The 20,283-nt window shown below is 45.2% G+C and overlaps 1 protein-coding gene across 2 annotated transcripts in view; it reads right to left on the minus strand.

The window, feature by feature from the left end:
• The window catches only part of INSC (INSC spindle orientation adaptor protein), an 86,268-nt gene that overhangs the window by 25,203 nt on the left and 40,782 nt on the right, over positions 1-20,283 (minus strand). The window contains exon 6 of one of the 2 annotated variants that reach the window (XM_039851495.1): positions 15,846-15,971. The exons of the other annotated variant lie outside the window; for it this stretch is intronic. Within the exon in view, the coding sequence (XP_039707429.1) occupies positions 15,846-15,971 (126 nt within the window). The remainder of the gene's footprint in view (positions 1-15,845; positions 15,972-20,283) is intronic. 2 annotated transcript variants of the gene reach the window in all.

Consider the following 20,283-nt stretch of genomic DNA (forward strand, 5'->3'; position numbering starts at 1 on the left):
AGCCTCCCTGAAATGGCTCTTGGGAGCTGTAAGGTCCATTAGCTGTGAAAGCCTTTGGCAATCTCAGACTCAAAAGAGACAAATGTGGAAACAGGAGCCCAGGGAACTGTCCTCGATAAAACTCACCTGGATGTGCTTAATAAAAGAGAACAAACAGCAGCCAGGCAGTCCCTGGCAGAACTGGAGTCATGCCCGGTGTTTGACTAACAGGCCCTCAGAGAGGGCCCTCACTTGGACCCAGAGAAGGAAGCGGGGCTGCTCTGAGACTAGAAATAGGAAACAGCCCTATTATTGCCAACAAGAGAAACCTCTTAGGCTTGTCTGGCCTTCATCCCTTTTCTCCTTCCAGCACCACCCAAGGCTGTAACTAAGAAGCTACAGGGTCTCTAATGGGAAAATATGTCAATCATCCAGTCTCCCTAATCTCGCTTTGGATGCAGATGGAGTTACATCCCCCAGCTAGTTGGGAACAACGGTCACACCTAAACCAGACCCAAACCTAGTCCCCAGTACAGGCTTGGAGATGGGCCATTGTGAACACATTAGAGAGGCCAAGAAGTTGAGGCCAAGGGCCTGGTGCCACCCAAGGCCTGGATGCTGCTCCCCAGCTCAGAATGGTGCTCGGCAAACACACTGAGCACGATTTCCCTGAACACATACTATGTGCCGGGGCTCATGCTGGAGCAGAGGGGGCAGAGGACTCGCCCACAAATAACCATTATATAACCTGACTTTCAACGAGAATGCTCCAGGGGGAGGCTTCCTGGAAGCTGCCCTGACTTAACACCCACACCCCAGCTGGGGAGATGGCCCCCCTTGAAGCTCATGCCCAAGCACATCTGCTATCCTCATACCATCATAGCATTTATCATACTCATGGGCTCTGTTTCTTAAGGAGGGTGGGAGGGGGCATCTGTGGACCAGCTGCACTCAGACCTATTCAATTAGACTCTGGGGAGGCCTGGAATCCGCCTTTGAACAAAGTCCACAGTGAACTTCAGGTACCAGCACTTTGAAGAAGCCCCACTGTAGTGGGCTCCTCTGCTCCTTTTCCTGTCTGTCTCCCAAGTTCCCCAGAGAGCTTTGCAAGCCTGGGGACCACAGCTTGTTCACTTGTGGTTGCTCCAGGCCTGGCACATAAGCGGTTTTTGGTAAATGGGGAATAAATGCAAGAGCATAAAACTTGACCAAAGACTCAAGGACACACCTTAATAATAAAGGAAGAGGAATGGCACTGAAGATGGAGGCACATTGCGAGCAAAGGCCACTATAGGAAAAGGCAGCTGCGGACAAACGACCAGCTCAGGAACATGGATTCCACAGATTTCCGACCCAAGAAAGTGACCCTGACCCCAGCCGGATGTGGATTCTGATCTCTCCTCTGCCCTTAGGCTTCCCAGAGAAGAGGTTCTGTGGTGTCTGTGCAACTGGCTACTGTCTCACTTTGTTTTATATTCTTCAGATCGTTTTCAGCAATCCTTTAATTATGAAATACACTATCCCTTCAAAAGAGAATATATATAGCAAATTTAAAAAGTATTAAAAATAATAAAAAATGAACACCTATACATGTATATGTATATGCTTCATATCTAGAAATTCTATTAGGAATTAAAAATACCAGAAAGCCCCCTGTACTCCATTCCTGACCTCTGCTTTTCCTTGCTGGAGGGGCCATTCTCCCGAACTGTGTGCTTATTATGCCCTTGTTTTCTTTAGAAATTTATTGCATGTGTATATTGTTTAATTTCACAAGGTTTTGAACTTGACATAAATGGGATTATACTGCATCTACATATTTACTTTTTTCCCCAGTCAGCATTTGTTTGGGAAACCCCTTCCTGTTGTTGCATGTGGCTGAGGTCCATTTATTTTCACTGCTGTGTGGTGGTATTTCATTCCATAAATCAATTGTACTTGAATCAAGAATTCATTTATGCATTCTCCTGTCGATAGACATTCGGGTCGGTTCTCATTTTTGCTATAATGTACAAGGCTGCTATAAATATTCTTCTCAGTGTCTCCTGGGGCACACATGCCAATTTCTCTGGGGGGGTCTCAATGTAGGAGTGGAATTACCAGCTCAGAGAGTCTGCACATCTTTAATTTTACTGGTGTTGCCAAATTGCTCTTCAGAACAGCTATGGCTGTTTATATTCCCACCAGCAATATATTAAGTCACCTAACTCCATATTCTTGCCAACATTTGGTACTGTCAGATTTTAAATGTCTGTGATTTTGGCGAGTGTGTAAAATTTTTGTTGAAATCTACATGCCTCCACTTACTACAATGAAGCTAAAAATCTTTTCATATGTTTTTGTTTTGCTTTGCTTTGCTTTTGGTTTTGGTTTTTGGCATGTGGATTTCCTCTTCTATGAAGTACCTGTTCGTGGTGAATTTTACAGGCCTCTGGATCTGTAGCTACTGACCTGCCACTTAGCATGCTGCCGGCAAGATGCCACCAGCCCAAGCTGATCACTTTATCCATCATCATCTCAGCAACTCCAACCCAGCCAGCTCATCACACCACGGGCTCCGGACTCCCCAGCACCTGAACCAATTCTTGTAGTGTCAGCACATGCGCAGACTCTGGAGTCACATCTACCTAGGTCTGAATCCTGCCTTTGTATCTTGCTAGCTGATCAATTTTTGTACCTACTCTGAGCCTGTATTTATAAAATGGGGATAAAAATACGAAGCTCAGGAGATCCTGGAAGTTAACCGAGATAATGCGTATACAATGCTCGCCATGTGGTGGCGCAGTCATTCCATCCCATCCCCAACTGGTGGTTGCAGCCGCCTCCTCTATACCTGAGGTCCTGTGTCCTAATTCACCTTCCTGTAGGCTCCTCTGGCAGTGAGACCCCACTGAGAACTGCATTCCTTTGGGTTGGGGCCCACAAGTTTACCTGCTTGTTTCAACATCCTTAGATCATGCAACCCAGAACTAGAACTTTTAAAAGAGGAGTGACTCTCGTTTCAATTCCTGACCAAGACAAAGACAAATAATTACAATCCCTCATAAGGGAACACAAAGAAAAGTAGTCCTTTGTACTTGAACAAACATGAACAAAGCACTTACCTTGTGATAGGCGCTGAACTAGGCACTGATACATATGAATCAGGAAGAAATAAGAGAAACAGACAGACACATAGAGAAACAAGAAATAATGTGTGTGTGTGTGAGAGAGAGAGAGACAGAGAGAGAACAGAGAGAGAGAGACAGAGAGAGAGAGAGAGACAGAGAGAGACAGAGAGAGAAAGACAGAGAGAGAGAGACATCACATGCTTAAAATGATCTAGGGGCTTCTCTGGTGCAGAGCCCAGTCTCACAGTCCCCCTCTTTCTTGTTTCCTCTGTGACACCTTCCCCTGCTGACAACTCTCTCCATCTTGGCCTTCTTTCCTTCATGGGACTCCATGATACCCCAGTTTTGGGGCTTATCTCCTCCCTCGCTAACTACTAATCATCATTTTCTCTTTTAGCCTCTCCTCCTTTACATGCATCTAAGGTGGCTTATGCTTGGTTTTACTGTCATCCCACTTTGCATCATCTCAGTCAATAGCACCCAAACCCAAGTGGACTTAAGGACTCACCATAAAGACCCCCTCACCTAGCCCTTCAGCCCTGACCTTACTTTCTGAGAGTCACATCTACATTCCGAACCTGCTACTGGATCTCTTTGTGTTTAATTCTAAAACTAATTTGCCTGGATAGACCACGGACACCTCAAACCCAGTTCACTTAAACCTGAAGTGGCCATCTTCCCTGTCTTCTCCCTTCATGCCCTTCTCAGACCCAAGTGGGAAGCCACCTCCTCTGGGAACATGCACCTGCCTCCCCAGACAGAAGGTCTCTGATCTCCCAGCTGCCACACCACTCTGGTCTGACCACAACTAGAGCACTTATGTTAGATTATCCTTACCAGTTCGCATGCCCATCCCTGCACTAGATTTGAGTTGCTCAGGGCAGCTCCTATCCTGAATCCTTTCCTGTCCCTGACACCCAGCTGAGGGCTGACACATAGCAGTTAACTTGTGAAGTGTGGCCTGAATGATGAGGAATCAGAGGCCCAGGGAGGGGAAGAGATTGCCTAGGCCACACAGCAAATTCATGTTAATGCCAGGGCCATGACTCCCACCTCGGTCTCCCCGCTCCTGACTTGTGCCCCTTCTGTGGGTCTTTGGGAAAGACAATGAAGAGAAGGTGAGGAGTGGGCCAGGTCAATGGGGGCTGCTCAGCTCAGCTCCTATAGCGGGCCCAAGAGTAACCCAGCCTGAGGCCAGCTTCCTCAAACACAGCTACCATTTCTGGAACGTCTCCATCCCCAAACTACCCACTTCCCATTTCCAGTCATAAACTTAATGATGCCAAGAGAACAATCTAATCAAAGCACTTTCACATCCCTGAAGAAATTGCTGCTGGAAGCACTTATAGGTAATTAGCTTTTACATGGAGTGGGATGGGCCTGGGCCTGAGGCCAAGCTTCCTTCATGGGAGGGCATGCAACTGGTGATGAGGATGGTCTGGCCAGGTCATCACCTGGGCAGCAAGACTGATGCACCTAGAGTCTGGACACAGAGGGTGTCCAGAGCTGGTGAACAGTGAGATCCTCTCTGAGAAGTGGGAGAAGAAGAATGAAACCCACACAGTTGAGGAACCCAAAATATACAGTAAAATCACATCAGGTTTATGAGCAATATTCTCTTATTATCAGAAAAGCATCAGTGGCAGCTTTCATGTGAATATCTAAGGACATGGGCTAGTATACAAAGGCCCATCATATATCACTGGTGCCGGTCTGCTATTTTCCAGTTCATTTTGCATGTTAGTTTTTTAGGGAAAGGCAGAGGAATTGGTTGCTGGATTATAACAGTTAAACAGAATCATGTAAATGCAGTTATGACAGCCGCAGGAAAGGGAGCCTGACCTAAAGAACCCCAAATTTCCTCCTTCACCTTTCTGTCCATGTAGATGCCTAAATTCTGCAGAAGAAAAAAACGATAAGTGAGAACCACAAAGCTGTTGGAATCCTGCTCATGGGTCCAGGCAGAATAGATGTTTGCTCAGGGGACAGCCAGAGGGAAAATTTAATCTTAGCCAGAGAGGGAAGCAAGGGTCATGCCCAAGGAAGCAAAGACAAGTGTCAGCCACTTGGGCAAAGCTTTAGGTGGAATAAATGAACCCGTGGGCCAGAAGCAGGATCTGAATATGGAATGCAAACCAGATCAGGGCAAGGTTCAGGACAAAGTCTGTGAGCAATATAAGAGATTAAAGGATGGCTTTATAAAAGAAGGTATTTGCTTTAAGGAGTGGTGGTAGAGCTGACAGCTCAATAAAAGCTACAGAAAGTAAAACAAGACTTCAGGAGCATGATATTACCCTCCTCCCAAACGAATATATCCCAGACCCCACTCAACTTCTTCTGTTACTTTAAACAAGAATCTTTGATTAAAACTTAAGTGCCAAAATGGATAAATACAAATATAAATACAATAGGTACTGGAACAATGGATGAAAGAGATTATATAACCAGTTTGGCATGTAAGTCAATGAGGTAGAGAGAGCTGAACTGAGGTGGAGAGAAGTCAAGGATTGAATCATTTAAGATCATAAACAAAATAATTTCCCTGTCAAGCAGATGATTTTCCTTAAAGCAGATTGTCAAACAGATGCTATGAAGACATTCGGGGGTGGGAGGAGTGGAGTTTATCAGAAGACATCAAAAGGTGGCTAAGAACAAGTTCATTTCCCTTTGGGTTAGAACTATTAGGCATGGGCTGATATAAAATTATCAAGTTTCCAGCAAAGTACTGCTGGGCGCAGTTGGGATCTGAATTGTACCAAAAGTGCTTCTTTAAAATTGTATTTTCTATGTTTAGCAACAATTAGAAAATAAAAAATAACACATCAGCATAAAAACATACCTAGAAATAGGTCAGTGGTTTTTGGCCTAGTTCTCAGATGATTGGAATCATTTGGGAAAGTTTTAAGATGCTAATGCTCAGGCTTCACCACCAGAAATTCTGATTTAATTGGTCTGAAGTGGAGTCTTTATTTTCGAAGATTTTGGCACCGATATTTTTAAAGATTCCTCAAGTAATTCTAATGGACAGTCACTCTTCTAGAGGTACCTGTGGCACAGTGGAAGTTATACAATCTTAAGAGTGAGAAAAGCCTGGTTTCACAACTCAGCTGTGCTACTTACTGACGTGGTGACATGAGCAAGTTACTTACATTCCCTGAGCCTCAGTTTTCTAATCTTTAAAATAATAGCGACATCACACTTATAGTGTAATAGCGAATGAAATATTAAAAGCATTCCCCCTGAATTCAGTAACAAGACAGAGATATCCATTTTCACCACTCCTGTTTAACATTTTACTGTGGCCCTAGCCAATGCAACAACCCAAGAAAAAGAAATAAAGAGGTATGATGATTGGAAAAGAAGCAAAGTTGTCATAATTTATAGATCTCATAATCATGTACATCTGTACACCATCCAAATCCGATAAAATCTACATATCATTAAAATTAATAAGTGATTTTAGCAAGGTCATTAGATACAATATTTAAAATTGTATTTTCTATGATTAGCAACAATTAGAAAATAAAAAATAACACTTACGCCAGCATAAAAACATACCTAGAAATAAGTCTAAAATAGATGTGTAAGATGTCGATACCGAAAACTCAAAACACTGCTGAAAGAAATTAAAGACAGTCTATATAAGTAGAGAAATACACCGAATTTACTGATTGGAACACCATATGGTGTTTAAGATGTCAATCATCCCAAAATTTATTTATAAATTTAAAGAAATCCCAATTGAAATTTCAGCAGATGTTTTTGTTGAAGTTAACAAGCTTATTCTAAAATGCACATAGAAATATATTAAAAAAAAATTAGAATTATCAAGATAATTTTACAAAAACAAAGTTGTAGGATTTATGCTAGTAAATATCAAAAAAAAAAAATTATGAAAGACCACAGGAACTCTGTGCCCTATTGGCATAAGGATGGACAAAAAAAAATAATGGAATAGAAAATGCCCAGAAACAAATATATCACTTTACTTAGAACAAAGACATCACTTTAATTCAGTGGTGAAAAGATGGTCTTTTTTAATGCCTACGGCACCTGGTATTTGTAGGTGGTCTCCCATCCAAGTATTAACCAGGCCCGACTCTGCTTAGCTTCCCAGATCAGATGGGGTCGGGCAAATTCGGGATGGCACGGTCATGGACTAAGACAGTCTTTTTAATAAATGGTGCTGGCTCAATTGGATATCATATGGAAAACACTCAACACTGAACATCATCTAAAATTTTTTAATTTAAATAGATCTTAGAACTAAATGTGAAAGGTAAAACAATGAAGCTCCTATAAGAAAATACAGGAGACTGTTTTCATTATTTTAGGAAAACAAATATTTCTTAAATAGACACAAGAAGCACTAACTACAAAAGAAAACATCAATAAATTGAACTTTATCAAAGTTAAGAATTTCTATTCATCAGAAGACACCATTAAGATAAGGAAAAAGCAAACCGCTGGCTGAAAATATATATTCTCAAAACATATATCTGACAAAAGGCTCATATGTAGGATATGTTTTTTAAAGTTTATAATTCAATAAGAAAAAGACATACAACTAATTTTTTTTTAATGGCAAAGTCGCAAACAGACATTTCACAAAAGATAACCAAATGGTCAATAAGAATATGGAAAAATGGTCAAAATTATTACTCATCAGAAAAATGAAAATTAGAAATCACTATACCCCTAAGCAGGTCACCATCAGGGCACTGCAGGTCCAGTCATCTCACAGCTATGTACTACCCATTTGGATTTTTGAAAAAGCCCAAAGGAGAATGAAGATGTGTGTTTATTATCTGTGTGTGTCTTTCCATACTCTTTACCTATCTGATTCCTAAATTTCTTTTTCTTTCTCATCACCCTTCCCTCTCCCTGTCAGGGTTTATCATTCCACCTCGTCACGTGATGAGGCTGGGGTCTATAAGGGTGCAAAGTCAACACAAAGTGAGCAAGTGGTATAACTGGGCATAGCACCCAGGCCTGCTTACCAAAAGGGCGATGTGCTGGAGGCAGCTCGCTCATACGGCACCTTCAGTGCCAGGCTGAGGGGTTTAGATATTTTTTCCAGTGAGAAGTAGGAGGCTTAGGAAGGGTTCTATTTCAAGAAGGCATGGGTCAGGCTTACTGAGGAAGCCCAGAAGTTGGAGACCTACTAGATGACAAGATGTATCCACATACTCCTCCTGGAAAAGCCTGATTTAGTAGGAAGTATACTTTGTTGCCTTAAATTTGCAACCCCTCCCCCAACACACACATATAGGACATATACAGGACACACTGGCCCTGACCCCTGATTCCTGGCCAGAGCTCGCTAGCCTGCCAGCCCCAGGAGAAAACAGCCTCAAGCAGCGTGGCAGGGCTGCCTCTGCTGCTTCTGTCCACCAGAGGCCGCTGTTGCACAGAGCATGGGGACCTGGAGCCTACCTCTGGGGCTGCAACGTAGGACTCAAGCAGCCCCGACCTCCGCACGCGTTTCCCAGCGCAGGCTGCACCTTGCACATGGGGTGCAGCCCGAAAGCCAGCAGGGCCTTCCTTCAGTTTAGACAATACTGGCCCGTAATCTCAGCATGAATCCTCGCGGGAAGAAGCCAGGGAGGCAGGACAGTGTACCTAATTTTGTTCTCCCCTCTTCACATCCCAGCCTTATTCAAGCCCACTCCGCACCTCCATGTCCCCTCCCCCCACCCCCTGCCCCAAGGCAGATGGATGAGGTTGAAAGACTTGGCAATGGGGAAGTGCATGAGCCACACTCACTTTAGAAAATCCCCTTGCTGGGCTGGGAAAGGTGACAATGGCGGTCCCTGCTCCAGTCGCCCTGTCCTTCAGTCGCAGCACAGACAGCTCACCTGGCACCTTAGGGTTCTCTGCACAGTCCTAGCCTAATCTCAGGGCAGCTGAAGGCCTGTGCATGGAGGCATGAGTGGTGGGCTAAACCGATAAGCTTAAGCCGAAAGGGATGGGGAGGCACCTAGGATCTCTATTCAGATGCATTCTCTCTCTTCCCCCTCTCCAGGAGCTACTCCTAGGTAAAGGAGGGGCTGCAAGTCAAATTAACCAAAGATTTCTTGCCTGGCATCATAGCCCTTCTCTCCCCACCCAGCCTTACTTACAAATTAGAACCGACTCAGTCAAGATGAAGTAAGCTGCTTTGCCCTGGGGTCTGCATACCATGCCTCTTTCAGTTGGAGGTGGGGGGCGGGAGGCGGATTGTAGCAAACTAACCCTGTGGCTAGAAGCAAAAGCATGCGGTTTCAGCCCAGGCTTGTCTCTCCCAGCGTCTCTATGCCTTCTAGCCTCAACTTCCTCTTCTGTGAAATGGGTGTGACCATCTCTCCCTGCCTTCCTCACAAAAGGATTGTGAGAATCAAATAAGCTAAAGAATAAGAAACACCAGTTAACTGGTTTTCTTTGCAAATATTACATATTTCTGACCATCTGCAACCCTACAGGGAGCAGGCAATGGAGAGAAAGTTCTGTAAAATAGCAGCTGGAGCGTCGGCGCCTCCCCATCACCCCCCTGTACCCTACTTGCTCCTGCCCAGGGTCTCTGTGACTTCAATAGCCAAATCCAGGCCTCCCTGTCTCCAGCTTGGCCCTTCAGATGTCAGGGCATTTCAATCCCAAGAAGCTGCCCCAGGAAACAAGGGCGGAGGGTGAAGGAGACAGACAGCAATTTTTTCATTTCTGGCCATTGACGATTTTCTCCTCAGCCTTGAAATTGAACCCTCCTCCCCTGCCTCCCTGCTCCTCTTTAATTTCTCCATCGATTTTCATTAAACTCTTACCTTGGCTTCAGCAAAGGGTGAAATCCTTATTTGAAAAAATTAAACAAGAAGGAGGAGGATGGGAATAAAAGGAAGCTCTGTTGAAAGCAAGATTGTCTCTGGTCTCAAGGCTGGAAGAGGCAATTAGTAGAACTTTCTTGGAGGTTTCCTTAAGCTGTCTGAGCACAGGGCTTACAGTTCATACCCCCACGCCCCTTATGGCCCTAGACTTGTAAGTTCCTGATCCTTAGATCTCCAGCCTCCCACCTAGACCAGAGCCCCCAGGCCAACTCCAGTGCCTCTCCAATCCCATCCTACGCCCTGGCCCTATCCAACTCCAGCCCCTGCACAAACAGTGCCTTGGCCATCCCATTAGCCACTTCTCCATTTTATAAAGCAAAAACTGAGGTTCAGAAGAGTGACTTGCTCCCTTGCCCCCTTTCAGCTTCTCCTAAACCCTGCAGTCTTTCCTCTTGGAATGCCAGTCTACCTTCCCAGCTCTACTATTCCAGGAAGGCTGCCCCGACCAGTCCAGGCAGGCTGGGTCACCTGGCCACCCAGATGGAGATCGGTCCATACACTCTCATTGGGCCGTGTGGCTCTGGGTACCTCACTCCCTCCTTGGCCCTCATTTTCTTCCTCCCATCCTTTCTAAAGTGGGCCTAGAGAACACTGCCTCCTTTTCTGGGCTCCCCCAATTCACTGAACATGGAACTCCTAAAAGACTTAGAACCCTACTGGCCCACTGGCCAAGACAGCTGTCTCTGCTGAGGCCACTTTCACCTGGCCTGCCTGGGAGCTCCTCCCTGACCTTCTGGGACCAGCTCCACTGCCTCTGTGGTGCTGCCTGAACCAGCACTCCAGGCAGAAGTGGTACCGCAGGCCTGTGGCCTCTGACAGCCATGGGACAGGTGTTCCCACTGTGTATATTGCTAGGCCTCTCCCTGCTCAGCCATCCTGGGAGGCAGGGAGCACAGCTCCTTGTCTCTCCTCCCCAGAGCCCAGCCAGGGGACTGGGGAATGAAAGGTGATTGCCTGCCAAGGACACAGGGAAGGTAGGATGGACTTCCTGAAACTCGCTGTTCCAGGAGGAACATGATGGTGGGGAGGCAGTGGCCCAGTGTGAACCAGACCTCTAAAAAGAAAGAATAGAGCCTTGAAGCATCCTCCGATACCTCTTGAGAGTCCGTTACTGTGATTGACATCTTGCCCCTCTTTGGGGAGTATCTGTCTCTGCTCCCCACCAAGGCCAACGACCGAAGCCTGGCTCCAGGGAGCCATTCCCCTACAATCCTCACCTCAGAAGGCCCAGTGTTGCACAATGTAAAATCCACGGGCTTTAGAACCAGCCAGACTTGGGTCTGAATACAAGCCCTACATTCATAAGCTGAGGGAACACGGTCTCTAAGCCTCAGTTTCCTCATCTGTAAAATGGAAAGGTCCTGAGGAGTTGTGCTCCAGCCATACCCAACTTGTCCATACTGAGCACTGGGCAGCATCTTTGACCATGCTAGCTCCTCCTGCTGGCATGCCAAAACGCTGCCTCCTCTACCAGATGGTAATCTTCCCAAGGTCAATGATTTTTTAAAAAGATTTTTATTAAAATACAGCTCACATACAATATTGTATTAGTTTCAGTTGTACACCATATTATTCAACATTTACATACATAAAGAAGTGACCACCAAGAAGTCCAACAACCATTTGACACCACAATAGTCAGAGGCCACTGATTTTCAAAAACCCAGCAATTGGCCCTGTGCCTGCTGCAATCATATTAGCTACCATTTATTGAGTGCTTACTGCGTGCCAGACACTATGTTACTGCATATCTGGTCTTCTATGACAGTCTTGGGAGGTGGATTTTATCATGTCATTTAATTGAAGAAACTGTACCTCTGGTAAGTGAAATAACTTACTCAGTGTAGCACGTCCAAGTTCATAGGTGAGGTTCCAACCCAGGAGAGCCTGACTCTCTAAGGCCATGCTTTCCCCACCAGGCCAGGCTGCTTCACAACAAAAGAGCGATGAAAGAATGAATTAGTAGTGTGATTAGACGGTCATGGACTGGGTAAGTGAGCAAGTAAGCGAGTGAGTTAAAAGTGACTGACCAGATGACAGAAGGAATAAAGAAACAGATGCCTAAATGACTTGACATGAGAGAATGAAACCACAACTAAATCTATGACCACACAAATGCCTCAAACCTGACAGAGCTGAGGCAGCACGTAGCAGGCCTGGGGATGGATGGGGGTGTCTGGTGACCTGACTAGACCCACACCTCCAATGCTGAAATCAATACATGATTTAATGAACCTCTTTAAGGTTGGGGGGAAGTAGGGGGAGTCACATGACAGAGATGAATTTCACCAAATCCAGCACAATTTCTCATTGCCAATTAATTAAGTGAGCTTCAGCAAGGAGGCCAGGCCAGTAAATCAGGAGAAGCTGGGATTCTGACATTATCTAATTAGGGCACGAATGTGCCTGGTGAGTGGGCAACTAGCAAGAGCCCCTGGGCACTGCACTTCCCCACCCTGCTTTCGCCACGCATGTCCTGCTGCAGTTACTACCAACCAGCTTGTCCGTGGACTTCACCTTCCACCCTAAACACTGACAATGGCAGACCTCACCAGAGCAGCTGAAGACAGTGCTCAGCAGCCCAGGTCACAGAAGCGGGCAGGCGTGGTCAGGACTGGGGGAGGGACAGAGACAGAGAGCATGGGACACCGAGACCCTTCCTGGGTGTCTCTAGAACCCCTTACACCTTTGGAAGTGGTGTGATGAGGAGGAAGAGGGTGGCCTCCTGATACAACTTTCAGTCCTGGATCTGCATGATGGTTCACAGCCCAGGCTGGCTCTGTCTCAGCAGAGCGGAAATTAAACTACTGCCAGGCCATTTATTAGCTGTGCGCTTTTGAGCAAGTTGCTTCAGATCTCTGAGTCTCCCTTCCTTCTATAAACAGTGAGCATAATAACAGCATCAGTGAATTAACAATTAAATGACACAGTGACAGAAGGTACTTAACAAAGTACTCGCCCAAAGCAAGTATTTGATATGTTAGTTATTGTGTTTATCATTATTGTCATGGTATCCTCATTCCCTGATAGAACAGGGGTCAATAAACATTTCCTGTGGAGGGTCAGATAGCAAATATTTTTGGCTTTGCAGGCCGTATGATCTCCTGCAGTTACTCAATTTTGTTGTAGTATGAAAGCAGACATAAGACAACGCCTGAACAGATGAGCATGGCTGTGTCCAATAAAACTTTGTGGATCAAAATTTGAATTTCACATAATTTTCATGTGACACAAATGTTATTATTCTTCTTTTGATTTTTTTCCAATCATTTGAAAATGGAAAGAAAAAAAAAAACCATTCTTAGCCCATGATATATACCAAAACAGGCAGCAGGCTGACTTTGGCCCACAGGCTATCACTTGCCACCCCCTGCACTAGAATGTAAGCTCTGTTAAGGAAAGGAGTTTAGCCTGCTTTGTTCACTGCTGTATTCCCAGCACCTAAAACAGTGCCTGGCAAATAGCAGATAATCAATAAATATTTGCTGAATGAATGAATTACATGCTGTGTGATTCTGTGCAATAAGTCATTTCACATATCACCTAGAGATGTGTGATTCATCTCTAGGCCTTGGTTTCTTTATATGTACGCTGGAGATGCTTGCACACTCAAGGCAAGCATCAGATGAAATGAGAATGCAGGTGGAGCCACTTCGGCAAGCTCTGTGGCTGCTGCACAATGTAGTTACTCTTTCTGACCACACGGGGGCTCTTCTCAGGCAACTCTCGCTCCCACTCTGTGATGCTCCTGAAACATCTCTGACAGGCATGAGAGTCGCCAGCTTATAGAAAGAAATCTGACCTGGAGAGGGCAATGCCCAGAGCTTCCTTCTCCTGTGCCAGGTGGGGGTGGGGAGCAGCACACTGGCCAGTAGCAGCAAGGTACTCTAGGGTTTAATTACGGGGACTTTTTCAGTGCTCTGAAAGCATTCAACCATCAAGGCAGTGGGGTAGACTGGGCATTAGACTCAAGCAGACTGGGTCCAAATTCTGGTGCCAAATCTTACCTCGTGATTTTAGGCAAGACACTTAAACTGCTGAGACTAAGCTTCCTTGTCTTTAAGATGAAGATGTGAACAGTGCTCGCCTTACAAGATCTGGTGAGTTAATGAAAGAATGTGTGTGTGAGAGGGTGCTTAGGAAGCCCTCAGGCATGGAGTGTTCTCTTTGTCCTCCGGCTTAGCGGGGCAGGGTCTGACTCCCAGGACAGGTGGCCCATCTGGCCTGATAAAGACGTATTCTGCTTAAAGCAACATCAGGAAGGTAAACCGAAAAAACTGCCTCCAGCCTTCCTGTACAGGTTTTCAGCTCTAAACTAAAAAAAAAAAACCCTGCTGTTTTTCTTCCCTAGACTGAAATCATCCTGCCGCTCTGCAAATTCTCTAGAGCCAAGAAATCCACTGCTTTTGGAGGACGGGTGATTCTAGCATCTTCTTTTTTCTTCTTTTATTCTTGCTGCCAACCAGCATGAAAGAAGAGGAGAAACAAACTATGTCTGGCCAGTTTTCCACTGTCCAAAGAAAAACATTTTAAAGAAGAAGAGAGGAATATTCAGCAAATGATGCTGGACTTGCTTGACTCATCTACTTCATGGAGACTGTCTGTCTGTCTATCACATCACTGACCCCTCCTCTAGTTTGCCATCTAGGCAAGCACACACATACAAAGGGCTGGCATTTGCTCCTCCACCACCTTGCTGTGTGACGTCAGACAAATTACTTCCTCATTCTGAGCCACGGCCTTCTCATCTATAAAATGAGCAGATTCCTCCATCCCTAGCTAAGAGCATCTTCTGAGCCCATGATCTTGTGACCCTGTTTGGTAACCTGAGTCGATTTGGAAAGGGGTAGGGTGGAAAGTAAGACAACCGTCTGTCTGGCAGTCCAGACCAAAATGAAGAAGCTGGGGTAAAGTACTCAGGTTTTCTGGGCAGCCAGGACCTGGCTATGGCACACTACGCAGAAGAAGAGAAGCAATTTGCTTGCCCAGCCCCATGTAGACCTGTCACAGGAACAGACTTAAGGTTTCTACCCCCAACCTTGCAAGCACCATAATTGTCACTAGGACACACCAGGCCTTTCCACTTCTCTTCCACAAAAAAAAAAAAAAAAAATTCAGCATCTTTCCTTGAAACTTGCCCCAAATGTCAGCCCTAGCTTCCCCAATCCTCCTGCCTAACGTCTCTGGGGAGCCATCTGCAGGCTCAGACCCACTCAGGTCCTGGTGGAGGAGAAGCCTCAGCCCCATAACCTGGAATGGGTGGCAGGGTCAGGTGGTAGTGGCTGGAATTAGTCACCTTGCTCTAGATTGGTCTGGAGCTGAAGCGCCTGTCCTACCAAAGACCACCTTCCCTCTAACCCAGCGCATTCCCGTGCCGTGTTGACCCGGCATATGCTCGTACTCAGCCTTCACTTTCCTTCATCCCAGCTCTCCAGTCTCTAGTCTCGGTGGAGCCCCACCTGCCTGCCAGGGTACCCAGTGCTCATTCTACTCTTGACCATTCTGTCCTCGGAGGAGCTGGATCCTCCACCTTCTGCCGGAGTCCTGCCATGAGTGAAAAACCAACTGCCCTGAACTTTGACACCACTCCCCACCCTACTTCCTGCCTCCTGCTCTGTTCCACCCACTGGGCTCTGTTGGTCATTCCACCAGGAAGTGCTAAGTGCCCCTTTGGGCCATGCCTTTCCTGGCCGAGTTCCTCAGTCCCTGTCCTCTTAACATCTTCATCAACTCCCAGAGTCAAGATCCCAACCGCCTTATCTGAATGATGCTCAGGAAAAGGAGGGACTTGAGGGACATGCTCTATGAAGAAACCCAGATGGCCACCAGGAGGCCTTTTCCTCCACCTACCCTCCCTGTTCCCGGACCGCAGACTGCCTATCCAGCCAGTTACACTCACCTTCTCCAGCTGGTGGACCCCCTCTTCTACACAGCAGATGGAGGCCAGCGTGCGGAGCGCCTGGGGGTACAAACACCGAAAACTGTCCTGTCGGCAGACCTTGAAGAGAGCAACGACTCCACCCTCCTGCCAAGGAAAAGAAAATATCACATGACCTACCTCATGGTGTGATCTTTCCTTATGGCTGACTCAAAATTAATTGACATCCCTCAGCAGGTATGCTGTTGTGTCTGTAAGGTGCCGAATACGAAACTATATTAAAATATGAAACTATAACATAAAGATTATTTTGAGCTGAAGGCAATTGAGAAGAAGCAGATACAAACTCTCTTCCATCCTCCTATTTGCCTAAAAGCAGAACATAATTTACAAAGTTGTCCTCCCTCTCCTGTCTATTAGGAAGGATAAAAGGTAATCCCCAAAGTCAACATTAGAGCCTTATCACCTTGGAGATGGCATCAGAGGAATCTACATAACAAACTTCACTCCATGCCTTTATTTACAATTAGTTTCCCATATAATTGCCTTCCTACAGTTTGCTACCTCAGAGACACAGGTCCTTTTCTTTTGTCTTATTACTTCACTAAAAATGTACTGTTCCTTTGCTAAGATTCTGCATAAGCCCAAGTTCTAACCAACTCTGAGTTATTCATCTCTGAGTGCTCCCATGTATAAATGCAGTTCGCATGCTAATAAACTTCTGTTTGCTTGTCTCTTGTTAATCTGTCTTTTATCAGTCCAATTTACAGGGCACCCGCCAGAGAACCTGGTAGGAAATAGAAAAAAAATTGAAGTCCACAGACACACACACACACACACACACACACACACACACCCATCCTCACATGGATGCCGCAGTGAAATGCTAGCTCCAGAAATAATGTCACCCTTGATACCCCAAACTGGAGTGGGAGTCCCCAGATGCTCTGGGACTGGAGCCCCAAGGGCCAGGGTAAGATGTTTGCTAGGGCCAGGCTCAATTCTGTTCCACATGGCTACCAGACACCCAGCAACTCCCTCTCAGCAGCCTGCCCTGGAGCAAGCCTGGGACATCTGAGATAGGGTCTGAAACAAGTATGAAGCGAGAGGCGGGAACGCAAGCCTATATGTCCAGCAACCACCCATTACTTACTTCTCAGATCCTCCCAATCACCATGGTGGTCACACAAAAAAGAAGTTTTATATATATCAATACTATAATTTATTCTCATTTTGTGATTGAAAAAAACTGAAGTCCAGATGGGTGAAATAATTCACCCCCAATTCCCGTCATCTTTGTTTTCACTCCTTCATTCGAGATGATAAACAAAAAAATAGACAAAACAAAACAAAAACCCTTTAGGATGGGCCCAGCTCTTGAGAATGAGCATGTTCTTCTCCTTTTGTGATAGCTACTCATGGAAACACCTTTACCTTATAGAGGCTTCCCAGGAGAAGTCTGCAAGTGAGGCACTCATCCTAACAGTCATATTTATTCTATAAAAATCACTGGAGCCCCCTTAACTCTCAGAGCAAAGTGAGAGAGCAAACAGAGCACAAAGGTGACTCAACCTGGCACCCAGAAAACCAGTGGCCACACCACCATGGGCGTCCAGAGCAGAAGTCAGATACCCCACATTGGGCTCTGCTGGTCATTGATGATCTCCCTTTAGATGTAGATGTTTATATATGTGTGTTTTTATATGTATGTATGTATATATACATGTGTATTTATATTTAATCATATATAGTAAAATATAGATGTTTATATATTTGTGTTTTTATGTTTTATATGTATATATACATGTGTATTTATATTTAATCATATATAGTAAAATATAGATGTTTATATATGTGTGTTTTTATGTTTTATATGTATATATACATGTGTATTTATATTTAATCATATATAGTAAAATGTTATTTATATATGTACAATGATAGAGATAGATGAATAGTAGATAGATGTCATAGATAAAAGAGATAAATAGGTATTATAAATAAATGATTGATGATAGGTAGATTGATGATAGACAGATAGATAGATGATAGATAGATGACAGACAGACATAGATTATAGATAGATAGATAGATAGATAGATAGATAGATGATAGATAGATAGATAGATAGATAGATAGATAGATAGATAGGTAGATGGATAGATATAATTTACGTCTGGAACCAACGGCAAAGAATTGGTGCCAAAGAACTCAGGCCAAGCGCCAGGATCAATGTGGCAGCCTTCCTTTGGCTCAGGAAGCACTGAGCCCAGCATAACTATATTTAAGCCTCTGCACCCATAAGCATTGGATTTTCATTACATCCTTTCCCAAGCCTATGAAAAATGGCCTTCTTAGCAGTGTTAGTTACTGGGAGAGGAAGGGGGTGGGGAATTCTGAACCCAAACTGAGGGGATTCTGGTTCAAATCCGGCTCTGCAGCTGGTTAATTTTGGCCAAAAATGGGGTCATGACAGCCACATGACCGAGCTTTTTGGGGAGTAACTGAGTTCATGTATATGAAAGGGCCTCACACCCATTTCTGGACAGCCAAGTGAGGGTCAGGCTATGGAAGGCTTCCTGGTCAGAAGAGTGTCTCATACCCTTATGAAAGGTGTCTCGAGGGCTGACATATGTGGGAGGGAGAGGAGGAATGAGGCAGTGAGGAAATGAGATGGATTAGTGGCACGGACCACCCTGAAACCCTCAGTGAGGACCCGAGAGTGGCACTCATCTTAGCGTAAAGCCGGGAATCGCCTGAGCTAGCAGAATCCTACTGTTGGCTGGAGCTTGTTTAATTTTATAGAAAGCTCCAGGCTCAGAGCCCAGCTGTATATGATGTACATTATTCAGACAGACTTGGGATAAACTGTCATAAAACTGGAGTATGCCACGGTGGAGTGTATAAACCAGTGCTGGGAAGAATCATAGAGAAGCTGGGGTGCAGGGTAATTTCAACAAAGTACAAGGGAATTTTCTTTGCTTTGCACTCAGAAAGAGATGGGGTTTGCTACCACCACCATAGGGAAGACTGGGTTTGTCCTTGGCCTGCACAGGAACCCAAGAGGCTGAACTGACAGGCCACAGACCGGCTGTCAAATCGTCTCATGGATGCAACTCAGATGGACGGAAGACCCAAAGACAGACCACACTGAGCCCCACTGGGTGGGAAAGGCCACTGGGGGAACTTCCCCACATCTGTCACAATGTTGGGCACCTTTCCTGAGCATTGTCAGTGAGGATGTTGTGCAGGGTATACCAGAGACTCCCAGCCCCTGTGTCACTGCCAAAAATAGATACCCCAAAACAGTGATTCCACTGGAGGAACTAGTCTCACCACCTTCCAGGCTAGAAAGATGGAAACCATCACTGAATCTTCTCTCTACTTCAATCTTCTGTCCACTCTCTCCCAAAGACCAAAGATATAAGAAGGTTGAGATTAAGATTTTGGAGTCAGCAGATTCAATTAAAATCCCAGTGCTGCATTGAATGTGTATGACTTTGTTTCTGAGCCTCTGTTTCTTCATCTTAAAAATGGGAATTATAATAATAACCATCCTAAGATTATCAGAAGCAATAATGACATAATGAATGACATAACATAATGCTTGACATATAGAAAGGACTCAGTAAATAAAGAAGGATGTAGAAGGTGGGAAGTGGGCAAAGGGAGGAAAAGTTTGAAAAGGAAAAGAAAGGCAGGAGGAAGGGGAGGAGGACATGCTGCTACGAGGCAGTTCATAACAGTAACTAAGAGCGTAGCCTGTGCTGCCCAACGGACAGGTTCAAATCCCAGCTCAGCCACTTACTAGCCATGTGACCTCCCTGTCTCAGCTCCCTCACCTCTGCAATGCAGATAGATACAGCTACCACAGAGGATGAGGTTTAGATAGATTATTATATAGAAAGCCCTTAGAACATTGTCTAGCACATAGCAAGTGCTATATAAATGTTTATTTTTTTTTATTTCTACTACTACTATAGCTACCACCACCACTGTCATCATCAAAGCTGACTACTTCTAGAGCTTTAGAAATCTCAGGTTCTCCTTTTTCTTCCCCACTCCTGCTGATGCCTCCCAATGCCAGCCTTCCTCTGCCTCAGGCCTGAAGTGGGCAAGCCGATCACTGCGTGGTGTACCAAGAGCAGAGAAGAGGAAATCTTGTTTAAGAGGGAGCCAGAATTATTGAAGCAGGAGCTTTGCCTGCAAAGGGAAGTACTCTAAGTTTCCGAGCCAACTGAGCTAGTAAAATGGAAACAGCATTGACTCCAGGACTGAACAAACATGTTTTCAAGTTTCAGCTGCTCAAGGTATTCAACCACTGTGCGTCCTGGTGTCCTTTTCTGTAAAACTGGGTTACTGATACCCGTCTCGGAGAGGTACATGTAGACAAGATATGATAACTGTATGGGTCGTGCCCAGCACAGGGCCTGGCACTTTAAAAGTAACCAATAAATAG

Source organism: Pteropus medius, unplaced genomic scaffold, assembly GCF_902729225.1.
Source record: "Pteropus medius unplaced genomic scaffold, Ma_sr-lr_union100, whole genome shotgun sequence".
NCBI classification, from domain to species: domain Eukaryota; kingdom Metazoa; phylum Chordata; class Mammalia; order Chiroptera; family Pteropodidae; genus Pteropus; species Pteropus medius.